We start from the raw sequence: 21,651 nt of genomic DNA, 5'->3' as shown, positions 1-21,651 counted from the left end.
AGCAGGACACTGTCCCACACTACTGGATTAGCTTGACTGTTCCATGAAGTCAGTGTCATGAAGAACAAAACGCAGGGGATCTGTTGTAAAATAAGAGACTTACGAGAAATGCAACACATGAAATCTTTATTTGGTCCTGGGTCACAAATTAAATTAAAATGACAAAAGATCTTGGAAAGTGGGCAAAACAGAATACAGGTTAAGTATCTCTTAACCGGAATGTTTCAGATTTTAGGTTTTTTCGAATTTTGGAACATTCGCACTATACTTATGGGCTGAGCATCCCAAGTCGAAACGGTCCAGAATCTGAGATGCTCCAATGGGCACTTCCTTTGGGCCCTGTGTCAGCACCAAAAAGTTTCAAACTTTGGAGCATTACAGATTTCGAATTTTCATATTTGGGATGTTCAATTTGTATAAACTATATGTCAGTTAGGGAATTGTTAATTTTCTTAAGCATGATAGAGATATTGTGGTTACAGAGCATGTCATTATTAGGAGACGCACACACGATTTGGGAGCAAAGAATCACAATGTCTGTGACTAGCTTTTAGAGGATTTAGCAAATCAATATATATTTAGAAAGACAATTGTGACAAGCACTACCTGGTGAATCTCGGTAAAAGGTCTATGGGTGGTCACTAAACATTTCTTTCAACTTTTCTATGACTTTGAAATTTATTTTAAAAGTCAAAGGTAAAGGAAATAACAGAGCTCCTGTAGTCATCATTTAAACTGAATCAGCATCTTCAGGGTTGGGGAATCTTTTTGTTTTTCAGAAAGTCATCGGTGACTCTGACACGCATCTAGAGAAGAGAACTACTAGTCTTTGGTTTCTGCTACCTCCTCCTGTAGGTAGAGAAAAGTGAAAGGAAGAAATGCTATAATTTTCTCAGTAGAATCAGCTCAGCTGGTGGCCAAGAGCCTTTTCCCTGATGGCTCCATGAGCCAATTATCTCAGCCTGAGAGTGGATTTCCTACTGAGGAATGACGTCCTAGTCCTCCCTTGGGGGCCTTGGCTGCCGTAAGAAACCAATAGAATTGACCTTTCCAGAAACACAAGCTTCAGGGCACTGAAAGGGCTAAAAGGGAGGGAGTAGGGGGCAAGCCAGGGGACTGTCTGAATGACCAGGGAAACCTACCAGGAAATGCAATTTAACACTGAACGGGGGGTTTACCTGGAGAGTAGAGGGAGGGAAGATAATTCATTCACATTCAGTGACTGTCTACTATTAATACATGCCCAGTCAGATGTCGTTACTAACAACCTCTGACACACATAGGTAGGTATAAGCACCCCAACAAAGCAGACTATTTGTTCAATGTCTATTCTAAGAAACCTGAAGAAAATAAAAGCCAGATTAATTACAGGATAATTTAAATAAACACAAGAAATTTTAAACTAAAAGCAGAAAAGTTAAATCTCCATACAGCTACTGTGAATTATTTTTATTGAAAGGAAAAAATGGTTTCACTATAAAAGCTGTTAATAACATCCTTCTCCATGAACACGTTGTTCAGAAGAGGGGGAATGGAGGGGGGGAGGTATACAAGTTGTACAGGACAGAAAGTGAACGCAAGCTTGTTCCTGCTCTTCCCAGGAACAGGGGCGATGTTTACAGTTTCCCGGTACTAGTGGGCAAGGGTGATCAGATCGATCTGGGACAAGCAGCTAGAGATGATTGCCCATAGCTGCCGCAAGATTGCCCCTCCACATCCCCTACTCATTCTTCCGGCAGTAGGAGTCCTCCCTCTCAGCCAATCCCCTATCAGGCAGCCAGAACACTCACTCTCCTTAAAAGCTAGCTGGGCTTCCTGGGCAGCCAGTCCTTCTGGAACAAGGCTTTTAAGCTCTGGAACCTGTCATTGCTATAGGTCTCCCTCAGCACACTGCAGAGGGCAACGATCACCAACACACCACCCACCACTCCACTGGCGATACCTATTCCCAAGGCTGTTGCTACCTTCTTTCCCCACTGTGGGTGGTGAGGCTTGGAATAGTTGTCCAGATTAACTTCCAAGCCCTCATCTATTAACTTCTGATCCTCAGTAAGGGACTGATGGAAATTCAGGTTTACCAAGTTAGGAGGAAGGACCCTCAGCCCAAAATAAAGCCTCTTGACAAGTCTCAAGTTTTTTAACAGCTGCACATCACACCGGTATGTCCCCGAGTCATACTCCTGAGCAGACTGAAACTTCACAAAGTGGGAATTGGCTCGGAAGGGTTTGAAGACCTCGTCATCGGTTGAGATGATACCCCGAGCAAGTCTCCACGTGAATCGGAAAGCTTCCTGTCCAACCTCCAGGATGTCTGAACTCAGACAGCTAAGCTCAAATTCCTCCCCGATGAGAACGGTGAAATGGAGCATCCCACAGATCCAGTTGGTCAGACATTCCAAGCGCTGAGACGTGCACTTCCTTCTCACTCCGTCGGGGCCCACCTCACACACAGTCTCCTCCTTATAGCCAAGGCCACAGGTGACAGTGCACGCTGTGGCATTGACAATCACTTTCCCCACAGCTTCTTGCAGCTTCTTAGGGATGGCCAGCGTTCTAGCTGTAGTCACCACCAAAGGCAGGTCGAAGGGCAACACCAGGATCCCGAGGATGAAACTAGTGCCCAAAACCTTCATGTCTTGGTAGGCACCGCACCACCCCCCGCCAGCACCCCAAAGGTATTCCAGCTGATTTCTCTACAATATCATAACTTGATTCCTTTGACATGAGATAGCCTTCAAAATCAAAAGATACGATGCATGTATTGTCAATAAAGCAGTGCAACTTAATAAAAGACCAGTCCTTATTAACAGGTAGGGCCACAAGGCAGGAAAAAAAAATCATAATGCTGTTTCTTTACTATATGCTTGGTAAAGACCACCTTACCATTCTTTTTACTTTTTTTTTTTTAGAGAATTTAAATCTACCTCTTGGGAAGACAAAGATGAAAAGACTTCAGAAATTAAAGTGAATTTCCAAATTATTGCAAATGCATAGTGAAGTTACACTCTTTCTCACCCTTTCCCCTCCCCTCAAAACTGTGCAATCTAAAGGGTTTCCAAACACCAAATTAAATGGCATCAAATAAGAAAACAAATACTAAAGTCTTAAAAAAAAAAAAAAAAGAAAAAAAAAAGATTAATGTGAACTAAGTTCAAGTTAAAGAACCTGACTCATTTACTTTGAGTGCTCTTAACCCTTCTATAAAAAGATTAAGAACTCTGGACTGGGAGGCAAGTGACTTACCCTTCCTGAATTTCTATTTCCTCCTCCGTAAGCTAAGACCTCCTTGCCTATTTCAGGAAGGTCACTTTGAGCATCAAACGATACACTGTGCATGAAAGCACTCTGTAAAGTGTGAAACGCTCTTCACTCGTATGTAAGGGATTTTCACCAGAAATGAAAATTCATGAAGACAAGGGCCAGAACATTTAAGGCTATGTTAAAGGCAGCTCCTCCCTGCCTTTTAGGTACTTTTCCTGCCCAAGGGTACCGAAGATGTTTTCTGGGTGAGACGATGCATAATGTTCTCTCTCAGCCTACTGCCTTTACCCTATAGAACAGAGGATCTCATTGTTCACTTAGGTCAAGGTTGCTATGAAACAGCTATGATGTCAAAGACGGGGTTCCCAGTCACATAAAAGGTTAATAAATTGACACTCAGATTTGGCACTGATTAAAATAAAAAACTTAGACTTCAGGAAACATTCTTTAGGAGACACAAGTATTCAATGGCTTTTAAAGCTATGTAATCTTTAAAAAAAAAAAAAAAAAAGGCTAATGAAGAGGAATTTAACTGTACTTAGACTTGAAGAAAGATCCTTGGAAGGCAGGAACCTCCTGGCATGCATTTGTGTAACTTCCAGAAAGTCTAGCACTATGGCCTCTTAAGAGTACTTACACAAACATACTGAGTTAAAGAATTTGAAGAGGGATCACTCCTAAATCATCTTTTCAATTAACAACTTTGTGCTCAGATCGTTTATTTATAATTTTGTGCACAGGCAGAAATCAGGACCACCTGCCCAGCCCTAGCCCTTCCAGATCTGTATTTCCACGCAGAAAGATCTAACATCACCACAGTAAGCCACGTTTTCCCATTGTACAAAAGCAAAGCAGGGGGTGACTTCCAGAAGTGAGCAGTGTTTACAAACGAACATCTACACCTGTTCTTTAATAAACATCCGATTTTATTTACAAAGCATTAAAGCTTCAGCAAGATATACCCAAGGCTAAGTCTCATCTTGTACAAAACTACAGAACATTTTAAAAAAACAAACAATGGGGGAGTGGGGAGGTGACAAAAAGGAGAGAATATACATATATTGTACAAATCAAGAAAGTCAAACTAAGATAGAAGGTTTTAGGAGTTGAAAAAAAAAATTCCAAAAGCATAAATAATTATTAGGAGCTGCTGCCAGAGACAATCTGACAGGGCTTAAGTCGCTTTTCTCAGTAGCTAGTTTAGGAGGTGGACAGAGCACAAACACCCAGATGCACAGGCAGAAGGCAGGGGAAACAAAGCCACTTCACACACGGAAATAAGGCAGAAACGCTTTGCATCACACAGTTTGCACACTATTGCAGGGGAGAGGACAAAGAAAACTGGAATGGATATATCTGTAAAACAAAAACATGTCTAGTGATCCACTTACCCATCTCAACCACTGGTCTAACTCATATGCAATTCACAAAATGAGCATTTAAGGAAAAAGTAATAGCATCTAACCATATAGCCGTTTTGAAACTGACTCAGAGAGAGCTCCTTCTTCAACTATTGAATACACTGGTTCTAAAGGATGGAATGGGAGAAAGAGGCTCTTACTGATATGTTCTACTTTGATTTCTATCCTAAAATCTAAAAGGCAATCAACGTGTTTGGCTACCTACAGGAGCATCCACCAACTGATAAAGATTTCACGATAAGCACAGTATTTGAATTCTCCGTTGAAAATACTGAGAAAATGATGATCCAGGTTAAGCACTTCTGGTCAACTAAAAGCTCTCCTCAGGGAGGCTACTGAGTGCCTGGCTTCCTGACCAAATTTTCAGAGAATCAAACACCTAATGTACACATCTATCCACTCTTTCTATCTAAAGAACAAAAGCAAAAAAAGGCAAAAAAGCTAGCAACCTTTCACAGAAAGGAAGTGACTGAAAACATAGAAAAAGGAGCATAGATACTGATGGGGACAGATTTCCACAGGCAATGATAAAAAAAATTTCACCTTAATCTTTGATTTGAACTGTGTTGCTGCTGCTTTGATTTTGGATGGTTTTACCCTAGTCCTTGCATAGATTCCCCAACCCCAATAAAAAAGAAGCTTGTTGTGTGACACCTTGGTTTGTTTCCATCTCTGGAAGCCAGCACACATAAAGTGATACAAACTGCTGATGATTCTTTGCTGGAGATGGACAAAACTAGCTATCTTCAAAAACCATGATTAATGACAATGAACCAGTACTGGAGGGAAACAAGCAACGAAAGGAAAACAAGGAAAAACCTTGAATCTCTTACAGCCCAGCTTCTCCAGCAAAATGTAGTACGGTAGGAAAAGGGGGGCCTTCTTATCTTCCTTCCCTTTCTGAAAATGTAAAATTTTTCAAGCACGTTCTTTCCTGCCCATCCTTTGTACACAATATGGAAATATAGGAGATATCTGGGGGGAAGGTAAATTTAAAAAATGAAAGAAAGAATTAGCAACAGAAGTTTCCCTAGGATATTGTAGCAAAATTTCAGATAAGAACAAGTCACTCAAGGACATGCACTGAGGATGGAAGGCTAACAGGAGATAGGAAATGACAGCCAAAATGATGCTGGGTACAATAACGTTGTATGAGCAAAACATGGGTATTTTTTTCTCCAGCAATGTAACTAAGCATCAAAGTTTAAATGAGTCAAAACTCCTATTTGATGTCTTCACAATCCTCATTCCTGAGAGCCTATTTGGACTTACGCTTGAAAAGGAAGGTAAGGGACATATACTCTTCTTCCATAATTCACTTCTTCATTCAAACATAAAATTCACTCCTCCCACCTCCTGGGTGGGAGGCAGAGGCCTTTGTTTTAAATTAAAGTCAATCTCAAATGACTGACCACAGTGTCCAGAGGCCACATGATGGCAAAGTGGGGAAGAACGAAGAACTTCAAGGGTCTTCATAACAATTCTGAGATTGCTCCTCCTGCTAAAGAGATTAGACACAAAAGGTTTTCTGTTAGCATTAACTTAGATCAATTACTTATAAAATAGAAATACTGATGGATGATGGGTGATGCATTACAAGCATATATGAGCCAAGAATTTCCCCTTTTTGAGAAAAATTAAAACCAACTCCAACTCCCAATTACTTTTTATTGAAACAAACAATTCAAATCCCAAACCCCTACCCCCAATGCTTTTCTCAGTACTGCTCCAAAGGGTGAGGGAAAAGCAAAATGACCAGAGTTGTACACATCTAAGCTGCCAACCCTTCTCTAAGGTGTTCACAAATAACGCTTAGCAACCCAAAAAGTGCAATAAGTGGAGGAAATTTCAGGGCACACCTTTGACCTTTCGTATATTAGACTAATTAGTAACTACATGAGTAACAGTGAGCAAGAAACCCTTTTCCAAGCACCACTGTTCCTTAAGTGACATCCTTATCACCTTAGAATCCCAAATATGGTGAAATGTTGATGAAAGCTACTGTCTGCATTTCTATGCACCAACCGATCAAGAAATAATATCCTAAATAGTAAAATCAAATGAACACTTCCCTGATCATTCCATAGAAGCTGTTCAACCTCTGAGGGACATCCTTAAATGGGCAGCTGTGAAATATTAACTAGGAAGTGTAAAAAGAGAACAAGGTGAAGAAAATCCTCCCAGATGTCATTTGGAATGGGGGAGAACATGCCACTTGACAGTAAAATGGTTAAAAATAATAACTGCCTAAATTATGAAAGCAAAATACTCATTTATAAAACTTTACTTTTAACATGATTTTTAAAATAAAGTTCCTGTAAAAATGAAAACTGGCAATAAAAATATATTCACATTTGCCTGAAAACAGACTGAAATTATAACATACAAACTCTCTACTGAATGCTACAGTGTTAAAAATTGAGTTTAAACTTTTTATAGTTAGGAAGATAAAGATAAAAAGTTGAGGTAGGCCTTGTTTTTCCGATCTCTCCCAACATAAAACATAAGGAACGTCTTGAGTTGATTAAAGAAAACCTCTCGGATATCAGGAATCCACTCCTCAATATCATACCTTTACCACTCTAAGGCTAGTTTCACTAATTGTTCCCACAGGTACCCTGATCAACTAGGTTTTAACAGTTTAAAAATGAACACAACATTGGCATTTCATTAAGCCTAAATCATGATGGGATAAAGTGGTTTCATCACAAATCCAGAGCATTAATAATGGGCACTCAAGATGACTGGTATCTTATACAGATTAGCTGAGGGCAGATCACGTTTCTATACCATCTTGTTCTTGTAAGTAGACAAAAGAAATAAATAAAAGCAAAAGGGGGGGGGCGGGAAAGGACTTGTTGAGGCATCAGGCAACAAAACCAAACCAGAGCAAGCAATAGGATGAGCCAGGTAAGATACACGGAAATAACAACGCAGAGGACTCCAGGCAATCTAAAGATCTGAAGCAGCAACTGCCCCCAAGGAAATGCATTATTTAGCTGCAACATAAAGGAAATCTCTAGTAATATAATATTAAGGAAAATTCAGCTCATAAACAGCTACTATTGGTACCTCCCAATAGCAGCCCAATCCAGGGTGGCCTAAGAGAACCCTGGGTCATGATTTTCAAACCCTACTTACTTAGCTAGTAAGATCACACAGAATGAGAAAAGACATCCAACTAGCTATCTGATTTCAGCAGGAATTCATAAATTAGTCTTTGAGAGACTGTTCTTTAAAAAAGAGAATGAAAAAACACCTCACTCACTACCGGGCATTTAAAACAGTCACAGATCCAGTAAGTGACTTGGAGGTGGTTCAGAGCCCCAGGGAGGGGCTGGCTGGCACCAGGGGCAGTGGCACAGGGCAGCCCAAGGCAGGGAAATCCACATGGTGCCTGTCCACCCCCAGGAGTGGCGCCTTGGCTCACTTTGGCCTTTGCCACCCCCAAAAGACCTAGGTGCACACTAACCACCGCCTCATGCCCACCATCCCATGAGGGCTTTAGACCACGTATATGATAGCCTCACTTACTACTGATGTTTACTGCCAAGGAGCCCTAGTTCTTGAGCAATCCCAGGGCAACAAGGCAATTGGTGATTCTGTTCACACCTCGAGTTTCTCCAGAGGACTGGCCTCTGGAGAGTATCTAAAGTAATTGAGGGACATTTGATAAATGGTGCAAACTATGTCAGCCTGGTCTCTCTGAAGAGGTCCAAGCTCAGGGTTACCCTTACCAAGCTTCACTGTTGGGTCTTCACTCAACACAGAAAGTGTCTTCATGGATGTGGGCCCTCTGGTGCTATCCAATACTGATGAGCTGTTTGATAGGAAAGAAGTTTCTGTAGCCCCAGATTCCAAGTGGCCAGATTATTTCTATAGGGTCTATTTGTCTTCCAATTTTCCCTTGAAACGCATCATCTCCTGCTGCAACATGCAACAGACTACGGTAGCTTTGTTAGGACTAATCAAGGTTTATGGAACAGTTTTCTCAATAACTGCTGAATTGCAGGTATTAACAAAGAGTTGTCATTCATCTAACTTAGGGTAGTAATACAACATACAACACCTATAATGCTGCTTTCAAACAATTTGACTCCAATGCAAAAGGTGTCCATGGTGGGGGTGAGGGAGTATGGACAGGTCCACAAAACCTTGAGTCTACAAATACAACCCTCAGACTGACTTTTGAAGACTTTTGAAGATGATTCCGCCTCAGGAATTCTGGATCATGTTTCATTCTTCTTATCTAGTGGAAAATCTACAACGACTGCATACTGCCTTTTATTGAAAGTCTCCAAGGTGTGGATGAACATGAGAGCCAAAGGCCAAAGTGTTTCTCTCAGTGGCCTTGGTGGGCCACATGCAAATCAGCAGCAGGTGCCAGCCAGACGCAGCCTGCTCAGGCCCTCTAGGACGACCACGTTATTGGGTGAAGCCCTACCCTCACCCAAAGAATCCCACATAAACAATATGATAGGTTGTCTTAAAACTGAGACTTCTCATGGAATTATCTGTGCTATGTAGTTCCACCACTCCCCCCAGCAACTGTGCAGCCTTCACAAAGATTCAAACCACACTGCAGCTGGTCAATCAAGCCGGATGCAGCCCTTCTGTGGGGGTCCTGGAACCGTGCCTCAACCCCCTTTTGAGGTTTCCTAATGATCTTGTTCCACAGCACTCTGGAGTTTAATCTGGCCATTTCAGTTTTGGAGATTTCCATTCAGGAAAAGGAGAACCAAGGCCAGAGAAGAAGGGAGGAAACGGGAAGAAGGCCGTGTAGGTTACATGGGGAAGCATGCCACGCAAGCGACAGAGAGGTCGGGGAGATGTCTGCCGCGACCTGTGCATGTGGTTTCTCTGCCTGTGTGTTGTCATAAATTACGTTATCACGCTGGTGCTGCCACGTGGAAGTGTCCTTTAGTCCTTGTAGGGGGTAAAGCTGTTAAAACAGTTGTCTCTATTTAAAATTGACCAATTTAATTGCCTAACAATTAGAAAACAAAAGTCCAGTTTAAAACACCCTCCTATTCCATGATATAAATTCTAGCCTTTACTGAGATCAGTACTTTATTAAACTTTGTCAGTAAAGTGAGTGGGAATAATCTTTTAATGAGCCCTTGATAATGGAGCATCTATGCTTACTAGGAGGAGCTTTGAAATGCTGACTTATACCAATACATATATCCTACACATAGTTCAAAATTTTACTGTAAGCTTTCTCCCATCACTACGCTAATAAAACTAATACATGTATTCAGTATTTTGAGAATTTTAGGGAATAAAAGGGCCCATTCCTTCAGGGCTGTGTAAACTTTCCAACACTTTGATATTGACCCTAAGGCAGACATTTCCGAGGCACAGCTGAGAAACACCACTGCTGCCGTACTCTGAGCTGTGAAATCCAACAGTGCTTCACGGTGTCTCTGACAGGGCCCAGTTCGGGAATTGCTAAAGATAGTTAGTTACTGTTAGTGACCACATCAACTAGAATTAAAAGCTGAAATCATTGTATTCTAGAGAAGAAAATGTGAGTTTTTTACGAATTTGAAATGATTTATCATGTACTTCCAAAGTACATGATAAATCATAGACAGGTTTTGACGAAGCTGGGATACTATGTCCTAAAGTGTTTTAATTAATGGAATACGTTTGGCCATGTTTTAAATCACCCTAAAACATTTTAGCCTTCCGGACTAGGGAAATCTATTTAAATTTGACCAATTTAAGTGCCTGACAATTAGAAAACAAAAGTTTTCTAAGTTTTTCGTTTTTCTTCTGCAGTGGCATCAGCTTGTGCAAGAAGTGGGTTATGGAAGATAGTTTTATTTACATCTAGTCAATCTGCAGTCTTTGTTGGCAATGCCCGTAGGACAGTTCCGGCTATTCTATTACATGTACAGACGCAGCCTTAGGAGGACCGACTGTGGAGGTGGTAACTGATTATCAGTACAACACCATGAACACTGTTGTTCCGGAAAAAAATCTTGGTGCTCAGTGATACGGTGTTGAACTATAAAAAACTAAAGTCTAAAACTAGCAAACTCGAGGTGAAATATTTAAAATGATGAGTAACTGAGTCTGTTTTACCTTCACTGTGGAAGAGATTCATGTTCAAAGACAATGACTGAGGTAAGGTATACATTTTTTTATAGTTTATTTTTTTTAAAAATAGAGATGGGGTCTCACTCTTGCTCAGACTTGTCTCAAACTCCTGAGCTCGAGCGATCCTCCTGTCTTGGCCTCCCAGTGTGCTAGGATTACAGGCGTCGGCCACCTCACTTGGCCAGGTAAGGTAAAAATTAAACAAAGAATTCTGTTTGCATTCTAGTACTTATCATCACATTTGGATTAATACACTTATATTAAAATTTTAAAGCAAAAGGGAAAAAAATCTGCATGCAACCACTGATGTTAACAATGCTGCCTTTGAGTCTACTAAACTAGCCACAAAAAAAATTGCGTACTGTATTAACTAACACAGGGCTCACATATAAAATAAAAAACTTCCAAAACCCAGTGTCTGAAGAGAAATGGATTCTAATTTGATTAATATTTTCTAAACAAAAGACCATTTAGGCTAGCTTCACGAGTATTTGGTAGGAAATTGAAATTGTTCTCCAATCCCCAATAAAAATCCCTCAATCATATAAAAGTGAGCAAACCCAAATGTTAAGTTTCAAAAGGTCTAAGCGTTAAGAAGCTACATAGATATTGTAGTTTCTCTGTTTTTGGTCATCTCCTCCTGTTTTCAGATATTGAGGAAAAAAACAAAAACATGTCATTTTCCTTAACATGATGGTACTAAGAACTTCATTATGGCTGCTAGACTACTGGGAGAGAGAAAGACACCCTCTGTGGGGTTTGAATGATTTGAAGAGAGAACAGTAAGATGCTACAGTTAAACAGTTAGCAAGCTACATAAAATAAGCTTATATTTCTGGCTATTTGGCTTTTTCATTTGAGACTAAACAAATAAGCAAACAGCCTAACAGCAAAGAGAAAGAAATGAATTAAAGCACGGGTTCTTACCCTTTTTTGGGTGATGGATTCCTGTAGGAATCTAATAAAAGCTATGGATGTCTTCCCCAGAAAAATATTCACATATTTTACATATGATATCAAGGGAATATAGATTCCCTTGAAACCTATTTATGGACCCAAGGTTAGGAGCCACTGAATTAAGCCAAATTTGGTTTAGCAGCAGCTTAAAATTTAGAGACTATTTACTGCTGGGAAAAGGAGGGAAGGGAGAAAAAAAAAAAAAATGCCGCAGTTAAACGGAGTCAGGGGCTGTACAAAGCAAGGCCACGAAGCAAGCCAGACAGTGCTCCCAATGTGTCCTTACCTGTCAAGGGCTGGCTGAGTTCCGCCTGCACTTTACCCTTCGCTGATCCTTCCAGAGGTAAACCTCTGTCCCCTTTGTAGAGTTTCGGTTTAAATGGAGAATCTTTCTCTTTACCTTTTGATCCTTTAGGCCGGCCTGCTTGCTTCTTCTTGGATTTGCCATCCCCCTTCACACCCAGTAGTGGATGGACTTCTGTAGAAGGACAGATAGGCTTGGAAAGGAACCCACACACCACCAGCCCAACACCCCAAACACAACTTTGTGAGCAAAGAATGTTGCTTTGTGTCTCAGATCCACTAATAGAGGGAGCAAAGTTTGTCTTGTTTATTATTTATAAAACTACGTAAGAGTGGCCATTAAATGAGAAGTAGTTTGGCCAAAAGCACATGCAGCCTGTACGGCCATACCAAGCCACAGCAACTCTAAATTGAACAGGAGCTGAAAGACGCACTGATGCTATTCCAAACCAAGCCACACACACGGAAAACACACACACACACAGAGGCACGTGAGGCTGTGGAACTAGACAGATCAGAACAAGAATCCTGACCCCCTGCCCCCATTTCCCCTTGGACAAATTACATAACCTCTCAAACAAAACCTCAGCCTAAATTTTCTCCTTTGAAAAGCAGGGATAGTAAATCAACTTGCAGGGTTGATGTAAAAGTCAACAATGGTATACAAGCCACACAACGGTGCCTGAAACAGAATACACAATCAGTAGCACCAGGGAAATGTGCAGTTGCATGCTTAAATGATCCGTAGTTAGCTAAAAGGAAAGAGAAAGGAGGATGCCCAAGAGTAAACACACACACACACACACACACCCCCCTCCATCCATTCCCACCTATCCCAAGACATGGTATTAATAATAAAGGCTTTCAGAGTCAGTCTGTAAAAGGTGGCAGGAAGAATGAAATGACTGTCCAGGTCTAACTAATATGTTACCACCTAATAAAACCACTCTACGGGAAAAAATAAAAAGGAAGAAGAATGGTATAATAAACTTTGAGCCAGGCGTCAGAAAACTTAAAGTGTGTCACCTTAGGGGCAAGGTACTGAAGGGCAGAACTCCCCCGTTTTAAAAGAGAAGGGAACACAGATGCCATCATTACAAAGTTGGAAAACACTGTAAAGACTCCTGGGAAAAGTCCTTTAAGGTAAAACTGTTCAAACAGGAAATTACCAGAGTGCAGTGGGCACTCAAGAGTAGTGTTTACTGGACAACAGGGAAAAGATGCAAACTCTTACCATCATTTGGTACTCCTTGAAGTTCTATATTGGTTGTTTTGGGTTTCTTCTTGGGTGGCTGGGACCCGTCTGCTGATGACTGCCTCTTCTTCTCTGAACCAGCCCCTTCATCCATCAGGGAGGTTTGGACTGCATCGGGTGGGGGGCCGTAAGGATTTTCTTCTGGGTCTTCTACCTCAGGGGCAATGGGTAAATACAACAGAGCCTTTGAATCTTCCAGCTCTTCATCACTATTTGGAACAGGATCAGACAAGGGATTGGAAAAAAGAGGAGATAGTTGCTTAAACCATGAGCCCTTCCTCCATTGCCTATATTAAACATAAGCAACACGTATGGATCTAGAACTTTAAGAAAGCCAAGATGAATAAAAAGAAATCAGACACCATGATTAATAAAATCAGTAGTAAAAATAAACAGGATAAATGAATTATTCAGTTTCTTAAATTCTCTATCAGGGAGAAAGGAAGGGAAAGTAGGACTAGAGAAGACTATACCATATTTCTTGTATACCCAAGGAGTTCTCTCTTTTAGCTAATGAGCAGACAGGACTGCAGGGATGGCCAGAGGAACTGAATAGTACCCTCACACCCGCCTGAGACTGAGGAGGAGGAGCATCCTAAACGGCCCAGCCCTCCGTGCTGGCTCACCTGCTACAGAAGGCAGCAATGGGGTCCACACTGGTGACATCCACCTCCTCGTCTTCTGCAGCATCAGCCCCTGCCAGGACGGAAGCACAGGAGAGGTTTGAGAAGAAGTGGAAAGCTGCTTTTCACTTGCAGCTTAACAGTTTTCATAAACTGAAATCCAGAAGCAACAAAGGAGGAAAACTAAACAGTTCATATTTAACAAATGTGTGCTGAATTTCCACCCTATGCTAGGCACTAGAAATAGAGCGATGACCAAGAAAGTTGGGAATAGTTCAGTAAAAGCTTCACAGTCTAACTGGGGAGACAGATACAAACAGATAATTTCAATTTAATACAGTAAGTGCTACAGTAAAGGTACGTGCAATGTGCTCGGGAGATGGCAAGGAGGAACAATTTATGTGGAAGTCTGGGAAGGCTTAACAGAACATAACCCAACAATGCCAATACAATCCAAAACATTCTGCAGCCCTGGAGGTCTTCCTAAAACACATAAAGCATGAAAGTTATCTACTATCACAAAAGTTAGGACCAGCACTTTCAAGCTGGTGTGTACTAACCTCAAGCCTGACTTCCTGGTTCCTGGCACCATTAAGTGACCCAGGAGTCAATGATCTGTGGCATGAATCATTGACTCACTGACAGTGACAACTGGGCATCCTAAGCATTCACACACATGAACCCCTACTATGCGTAAAGCCCTGCATTGGACATGATGGAGAGAAAAAGTCAGATCTTTATTCTCAAGGAGCTCCTATATAGAAGTTCACAAGAGATAAAAATAACAATGATTACAGTCATAATCATAATGGAAAATAACACCTTAGTGCTTATTATGGCCTAGGCATATATTAAGTGTGTTACATGAATTATTTCATTTGTTCCCCTCAACTCTAAAAGGCAGGTACTATATTACCCCTATTTTATAGATGAGGAAATTAAGGTGTAAGTATTAAGAGTAAGTATTTTGCCCAAGGCAGTCCGACTCCAGAGCCTGCGCTCCTGACCTTTCCCTTACTGAGAAAGGAGAGACAGAACACACAACACGAGCCAAGCACTGGGCACACGTGGCTGTGCTGCCAATTGCTGCGTGTCCACCTGCACTTAATCATCCGCAGTTAATCAGGAAATGCAAAGTGAAATGTCAAGAGAGCTGCTTGAGCTCTGGTAATGCCCATATAGGCTCTTAGTTAATGGTTTATAAATGAAGACTCTGCAAACACTGTGAAAACTATGTAAGTTTAAAGAACAAAGTGACATTTTAGCCTAAGTACTGAAATAAATTTACAACACAAATTAAGAATATTCAGTGAAGCAATTATTTTCCCTTTAGGAAATACTATCTGCAATTGAGAAATATTACCTGTCTGCTCAGGCTCACTCTTATCTTCATCTTCAATATCAAACTCTGATTCCCTTTCCTCATATTCTACATTTTCATCCAATTCTTTGAAATCTGGTGCAAATGCACTCCAGTTTTCCTATGCCACAAACAAAACATACTATTTTACCATATGAGAAAGCAATAATCTGTAACCTAGACATTAATATTAATAATAAAATGAAAGATTTGAGCATGAAAGAGACTAACAACTCTGAGATTAAATTTGGCAGGTAAGAATAAAAATTAGGTATCTGTAGCTTTTACTATCTTAAGGTATTTTCTATCTTAAACATTTTAAGTTATTAACTATAGCTTTTTCATAAATAATTGCCTTCTTTCATCTTTTAATATGTAATTTTAAAGGAAAATGTTAAATTTTCTTCTAAGTACACAGATTACAAATATAGTTTAAAAGGGTTCAAACTAAAACCAAGATGTAAAATAGAAACTGAGCTGAAACTAAGAAAAGCAAAAGAAAAATACATATCGAATAAATCACAGAAAAATCTAACAGAAAAGTCTAGTGTCAAGACTTTCTTCCTGAAAACAAATCTAGTAAACTAGCTTGGGACCAAGACTTTCCTATCAAAATAAAGTGAAACTAGATGCACTGAACCTATTTAATTAGGTTGCAAGAATCATATGCAATAAAAAAAAGCAAACAATTATTAGCTTACTACGTATGTATATGGTTCTTTGATAATAACAAGGAGTATCTAGTTTCAAAGCAAGTAAACCACAAAAATACTTACCACTTGATTTTGTGCCCAGATAGATACCACTCCACTAGAAATGGATGCTATGATGGGTCGAACAGGATGCCACTAAATTTTAACGGAAAAAAAAAAAAAAAAATAGACTGTAAAATAGATTCAAGATATTCGGGCTTATGTTACAACAGCAACGTCCCACCACTCTACTCACAGCTACATCCAAGAGGAGTTCTCCTCTCGTTCCATGGAGAATCTTCACCAGGTTACCAATGCTCTTCTCCCAGATGTACAGGGCATGCTGCCGGGCAGAACCTGCCACTATGTACTCCCCATCCCCAGAGAAACAACATTTCTTCCATGGGGTCCTAAAGTACAAAGAAAGCACCAAGGAGAACTGGAACCTGAGTCCAGGTCAGGAATTATCACATACGCTTCTAGGTCATGACATATACCTATTCACCAAGTCCTGCAGTTTTTGCATGGGTTCAGGCTCTCCATCTCTTCCGCAGGTTAAGATTTCTCTGCCATCATAAACTCTGATTATTCGATCTGCTGTGTTAATTAAAAAGCAACTACAGGAAAGAGAAAAACATCAACACCAGAGGTCATTAATCTGTTCCTGTTAAGATTTTCTATTATTATCAGTTACTTAGAACAGTACCACAAAACAACTAACTGGGGAGAAACTGAATAAAAATCCAAGTAATAGGCGAGCATACTTATATGTCTACTTGTCACCTTTCAAACCAAAATATAATTTGAATGAGAATATGTTTTATAACCTCTTGTGTATACCTGAACCCAAAACTTAAAAACTGTCAGTATTAACTAAGATCCAAGATCTCTAAGCTGAAACCAGCTTGCTAAATTCACAGGTTTGTAGTTAAATGCATATAAACACTTCATTTCACTGGCCTGTTATATATCCAATATATTCTTCTTAATGAATTATACTAAATATGTCATTTTAAAATGTCTAACTTTTTACTGTAATGACATCAGGAATCTTAGAAATCTGTTTAAAATAAGTTATATTTCATCACTTTCTTACAGGGACTGTGTCTGGGTCTGTTGCCCAGACTGGAGTGCAGTGGAGTAATCTTTGCTCACTGCAGCCTTGAACTCCTAAGCTCAGTGGATCTTCCTGCCTCAGGTCCCTCAGTAGCTGGGACTACAGGTGTGCATCACCACGACCGCCTATTTTTTTTTTTTTTTGTAGAGATAGGGTCTCACTATGTTATCGAGGCTAGTCCCCAACTCCTGGCCTCAAGCAATCCTCCCACCTTGGCCTCCCAATTGCTGGGATTATAGGCATGGGCCACCGTGTCATTTTGAACATGAATGTCCTTTATGTATGGCTGTTCCTAACCAAAATAGAATGACTATTACCCCTTCTTGTTTCTGTTGATATATCTACTTCTAACTGGGTAACCAAACTTATTAGAATAACATACAAAATTAAGAATAAATAGGTTTTATATAAATGTATGTTCAGTTACAATGTGAATTTTATGACATCAGTTCCGATTATAATAATAGCTAATCTTTAGTCCTTACTATGTGCCAGGCATTTGGCACTGACCACTCACCTTATACACAAAAACTGCAAATCTCAATGTATTTTTGCATTCTACTGAATTTTAAAACTGTCCCTGGTGAGATCGTTACTTTAAAAAAAGAAGAAGAAGAAATAAAACTGTCCCTGAAAAGGTAAGATCTCACTCACCTCCCTTTCCGGGCAAATTCAATTGATTTAATGGCCGTGGTATTGCTTGTTCCAGTTGTTACTCTGAAGGAAGCAACAAGATCCTGAGAATCAGTTTTTAGGACCAAAATCTAAAGTTTGAAAGAGAGAGAGAGAAAAAAAAGTAAGTATTCTGATAATTAATAATAATGACATCTGGCTTTTGTTTCTAAAATTGGGCAGAGACTGGGTAAAAATATAAACATTTCCATTCCCATGTATTCAACCTGATTAACTAGTGTTTCCTTTTTGTCTCTTCAAATAAAGGACAAGGTTTTAAACAATTCTTAAAATATAATGTTTAGGATTATTCACAATGGCCAAAAAGTAGAGGATTATAGTATTATATATTTAATATTTATTATATATATTAAAATATATTTACGATCATTCACAATAGCCAAGTATACACTGACAGATGAACAGATAAAATGTGGTACATACGTGGAATGTTATTGAGCCTTGAAAAGGAAGAAAATTCTGAAACATGCTATGACACGGGTGAACCTTGAGGACACTCTGCTAAGTGAAATAGGCCAGTCAAAAAGGGCAAATTCTGTATGATTCCACTTGTCTGAGGTACCAGAGTTGTCAAATTCACAGAGATAGAGAATAGAATGGTGGTTGCCAGGGGCTCGGGAAGAGCAGGGATTGGGAAATGAATTGTTCAATGAGTGCTGAGTTTCGGTTTTACAAGAGGAAAAGAGTTCTGTGGATGGATGATGGTGATCGCCGCACAATGTAAATGTACTTAATGCCACTGAACTATACACCTAAAAATGGTTGAAATGGTAAATTTTATGTTATATGTATTTTAACACAATTTTTTTAAATTGCCACTTTGTAAAATAGACATTCAATTCTACTATCCCATGTGTCCCAGTCAAAAGAAAAAAAAAAAAAAAAAAACCACCAAAAAAAACAAGGCATCTAATGGAACTACTTTAACTCTAAACATAAAAAGAACCTTGGGCCCTGCTCGGTGGCTCACGCCTGTAATCCTGGCACTCTGGGAGGCCAAGGCAGGAGGATTGTTTGAGCTCAGGAGTTGTGAGACCAGCCTGAGCAAGAGCGAGACCCCTATCTCTACTAAAAATAGAAAAAAAAAAAAAAATTAGCCAGACAACTAAAAACAGAAACAAAAACTTAGCCGGGTGTGGTGGCAAGCACCTATAGTCCCAGCCACTCGGGAGGCTGAGGCAGAAGGATTGCGTAAGCCCAGGAGTTTGAGGTTGCTGTGAGCTAGGCTGACGCCACGGCACTCACTCTAGCCTGGGCAACAAAGCAAGACTTTGTCTCAAAAAAAAAAAAAAAAAAACAAAACAAAACAACCAAAAACCTTGGCTAGGTGCAGTGGCTCACACCTGTAATCCTAGCACTCTGAGAGGCCAAGGCGGGAAGATTACTTGAGCTCAGGAGTTTGAGACAAACCTGAGCAAGAACGAGATCCCGTCTCTACTGAAAGCAGAAAAAATTAGCCAGGTGTGGTGGCACACACCTGTAGTCCCAGCTACTGAAGAGGCTGAGGCAGGAGGATCCGTTGAGGCCAGGAGTTTGAGGTTGCAGTGAGCTATGATGACGCCATGGCACTCTAGCCTGGATGCTAGACTTTGTCTCAAAGAAAAAAAAAAAAAAAAAAGGACTTTAAAGCTCATCTAACCTGACCTCTTACTGCACAGAAGAAACACCTTCGACAATGTTTCCCAGACAGAAGGGCCTACATATTCCAAAAGGCAAGGTCAGAAGTGTAACAAGAAGAAAAAAGGAAGGATAATAAAGTCTCAGTTCTAGAGGGTAAGCTGGCCAGAATTATGTAATATTTCATAAAACCAGATATTACAACATTTATTTCATCAGCAGTGTTCTAGTTGATAACATGACTTTTAAATTTTATAATTTAGTAATGGCCCTTCATTACTAGCATCTAGTTAAGGCTCTTCCACCATTTTCTAGGTCAAATAATCTCTGACCACTGTAAATTCAAAAAACAGAAATTATTATTAAGGCATGGGAGAAAAATAGGCTGTATTTGCTACAGGCAGAAGTCATGCTTAGTCCAGGAAGAAAAGAAATTTCAAAACTCGTAAACAAGGAAACATGAAATAAGCCAATGCCCAAGATGCCTGATCCTTATTTTACCAACTTGTAGGCTTCAAGGCTTACCTTGCCTTTTGCATTTCCCGTATAAATATATTCCCCTCGCCTATCAAAAGATGCCACCACGTTCAAATCGGAGTCATCGTCTACCGGCAGAACAACATGTTTGGAATCTGAAAGGGTCAACATGACAGGAGCAGATTTCATGGGACACACGAGAACCTTGTTCCTGTTTAAAAATATGAACAGTACATTGGCTGTTGCTTTGGCATCAGCAGGCTGATTCCCTGTCCTTTTCCCTGATCCCTGTCCACAACGCTCATCAACTCTCCCAGCCTCAGCAAATTTGAAACAGTGAAAACATAATTTCCAAATGTCTAGTAACAGGGAAAAGACAGTAAAATTATGGGATCTTACTGTGACAAAGAAAATACAATCATCCAAAATAAATATGAAGATATAGCAAACTAGTAAAATACGAAACAAAGTGAAAAGGCAAAATATTGATTGCAACTATATAAAAACACCTATTTGTGTGCATTTAATACGCATTGAGACATGAGGCACTATATAATAAGCTTTATACTTAAAGAGAACTTGACTGAAAGAGAACCCAGGGAAATGAAAACAGTTATGTCTGGGTAATAGAATAGTGAGTAACTCATTTTCTTAAATGTAGCTTTAATATTGAACTGTTTCCCCCTCCTAAAGAAATCCAAATAGTTAAAGGGGGAAAAGCCCCAGGTCACGGCCCAGTGATTATACTTATTCCCACCTTTGCCATTCCCAAAGTCTTAATATTAGCCAGTTTTAAATTACATAATACAGTAACACTCTCCTTAAATGTATTCAGCAGAGCCAACCTAGACAAAAAGATTTTATGTAGAAGGTTTGAACAGATGTGTGTTTACCTCCTAAAACCTTAAAATTATCCTAAGGCCAGACCTAATCCATATAGAATTAGACCCCACCCCAGGAAGGAATTGCTTAGATTAAACATACTGATCTCGTGGATGATACTGGACTTTTAAGATGGGTGAAGGGAATCGAAACCTCTGGTCGCAGTCGCCTGAAAGAACGTCCCACTGTGACACTATGTTATCAGTGGAAGCACTCACGAGCTTATGGCCATCTCGACTCCAGCTGGGGAGAAAAAGCAGTAATTTAGTACATAGTCTAAGTTAAAGCACATCGTACCACTCTTCTAGATAAAATGTATGAGTCACACACATTGTCCTAATTGCACAGGTCAGCGATGTTTGTTGTTTTGTTTTTCTTAACATATACTCAAATCCACAACAAGCTTTCCCAATTAAGCAGTAAATAAGAATGTTTTCATGACATTTTCATATCTAGTAGTGGAAGCTCTTAGTATTTCAAGTTAATACCACAAGTGTTCAGTGAAATAACAGAGATTCATGGGCCAGGCATGGTGGCTCATGCCTATAATCCCAGCACTTTGAGAGCCCAAGGTGGGAGTGTCACTTGAGCCCACGAGTTCAAGACAAGCCTGGACACAACATAGCTAGACCCCATCTCCACAAAATAAAAAAAATTTTAAATTAGCTGGGCATGGCAGCACGTGCCTATAGTCCCAGCTACTTGGGAGGCTGAGGGAGGAGGATCACTTGAGCCCAGGAGTTCGAGGCTGCAGTGAGCAGCTATGAGCCACTGCACTTCAGCCTGGGTGACAACGTGAGAACCTGTCTCTTAAAAAAAACTACAGTCTCATAACAATAACCCACATGCTCAGCAGGTTTCAAATGAAAATCACTTGTCACAACTCAA

General features: G+C 40.1%; 2 protein-coding genes across 4 annotated transcripts in view; both read right to left on the bottom strand.

Moving 5' to 3' along the window:
* Positions 1 to 1,802: 1,802 nt before the first annotated feature.
* Positions 1,803 to 2,633, bottom strand: TMEM81 (transmembrane protein 81). Its single transcript, XM_069459502.1, has one exon. The coding sequence runs from the start codon at positions 2,631 to 2,633 to the stop codon at positions 1,803 to 1,805; it is 831 nt and encodes a 276-aa protein (XP_069315603.1).
* A 1,585-nt stretch (positions 2,634 to 4,218) lies between these two features.
* Positions 4,219 to 21,651, bottom strand: part of RBBP5 (RB binding protein 5, histone lysine methyltransferase complex subunit) — a 32,896-nt gene continuing 15,463 nt past the window's right edge. The window contains exons 4-14 of one of the 3 annotated variants that reach the window (XM_069459240.1): positions 20,866 to 21,006; positions 19,930 to 20,092; positions 17,749 to 17,858; positions 16,475 to 16,594; positions 16,234 to 16,387; positions 16,062 to 16,133; positions 15,289 to 15,406; positions 13,929 to 13,998; positions 13,282 to 13,511; positions 12,031 to 12,222; positions 4,219 to 6,183 (exon numbers count right to left, since the gene is read on the bottom strand). In XM_069459240.1, the coding sequence (XP_069315341.1) occupies positions 6,155 to 6,183; positions 12,031 to 12,222; positions 13,282 to 13,511; positions 13,929 to 13,998; positions 15,289 to 15,406; positions 16,062 to 16,133; positions 16,234 to 16,387; positions 16,475 to 16,594; positions 17,749 to 17,858; positions 19,930 to 20,092; positions 20,866 to 21,006 (1,399 nt within the window). In that variant the 3' untranslated portion in view covers positions 4,219 to 6,154. The remainder of the gene's footprint in view (positions 6,184 to 12,030; positions 12,223 to 13,281; positions 13,512 to 13,928; positions 13,999 to 15,288; positions 15,407 to 16,061; positions 16,134 to 16,233; positions 16,388 to 16,474; positions 16,595 to 17,748; positions 17,859 to 19,929; positions 20,093 to 20,865; positions 21,007 to 21,651) is intronic. The other 2 variants (XM_069459241.1, XM_069459243.1) reach the window with 2 other exon arrangements.

This window comes from Eulemur rufifrons, chromosome 27, assembly GCF_041146395.1.
Source record: "Eulemur rufifrons isolate Redbay chromosome 27, OSU_ERuf_1, whole genome shotgun sequence".
Lineage (NCBI taxonomy): Eukaryota > Metazoa > Chordata > Mammalia > Primates > Lemuridae > Eulemur > Eulemur rufifrons.
Note: the sequence above shows the minus strand (reverse complement) of the source record. Positions and strands in the feature narration are given on the sequence as shown.

What these genes read in the sequence shown, in the direction of transcription:
- TMEM81 (XM_069459502.1), bottom strand. Translation starts at nt 2,633, where the DNA reads ATGAAGGTTTTGGGCACTAGTTTCATCCTCGGGATCCTGGTGTTGCCC.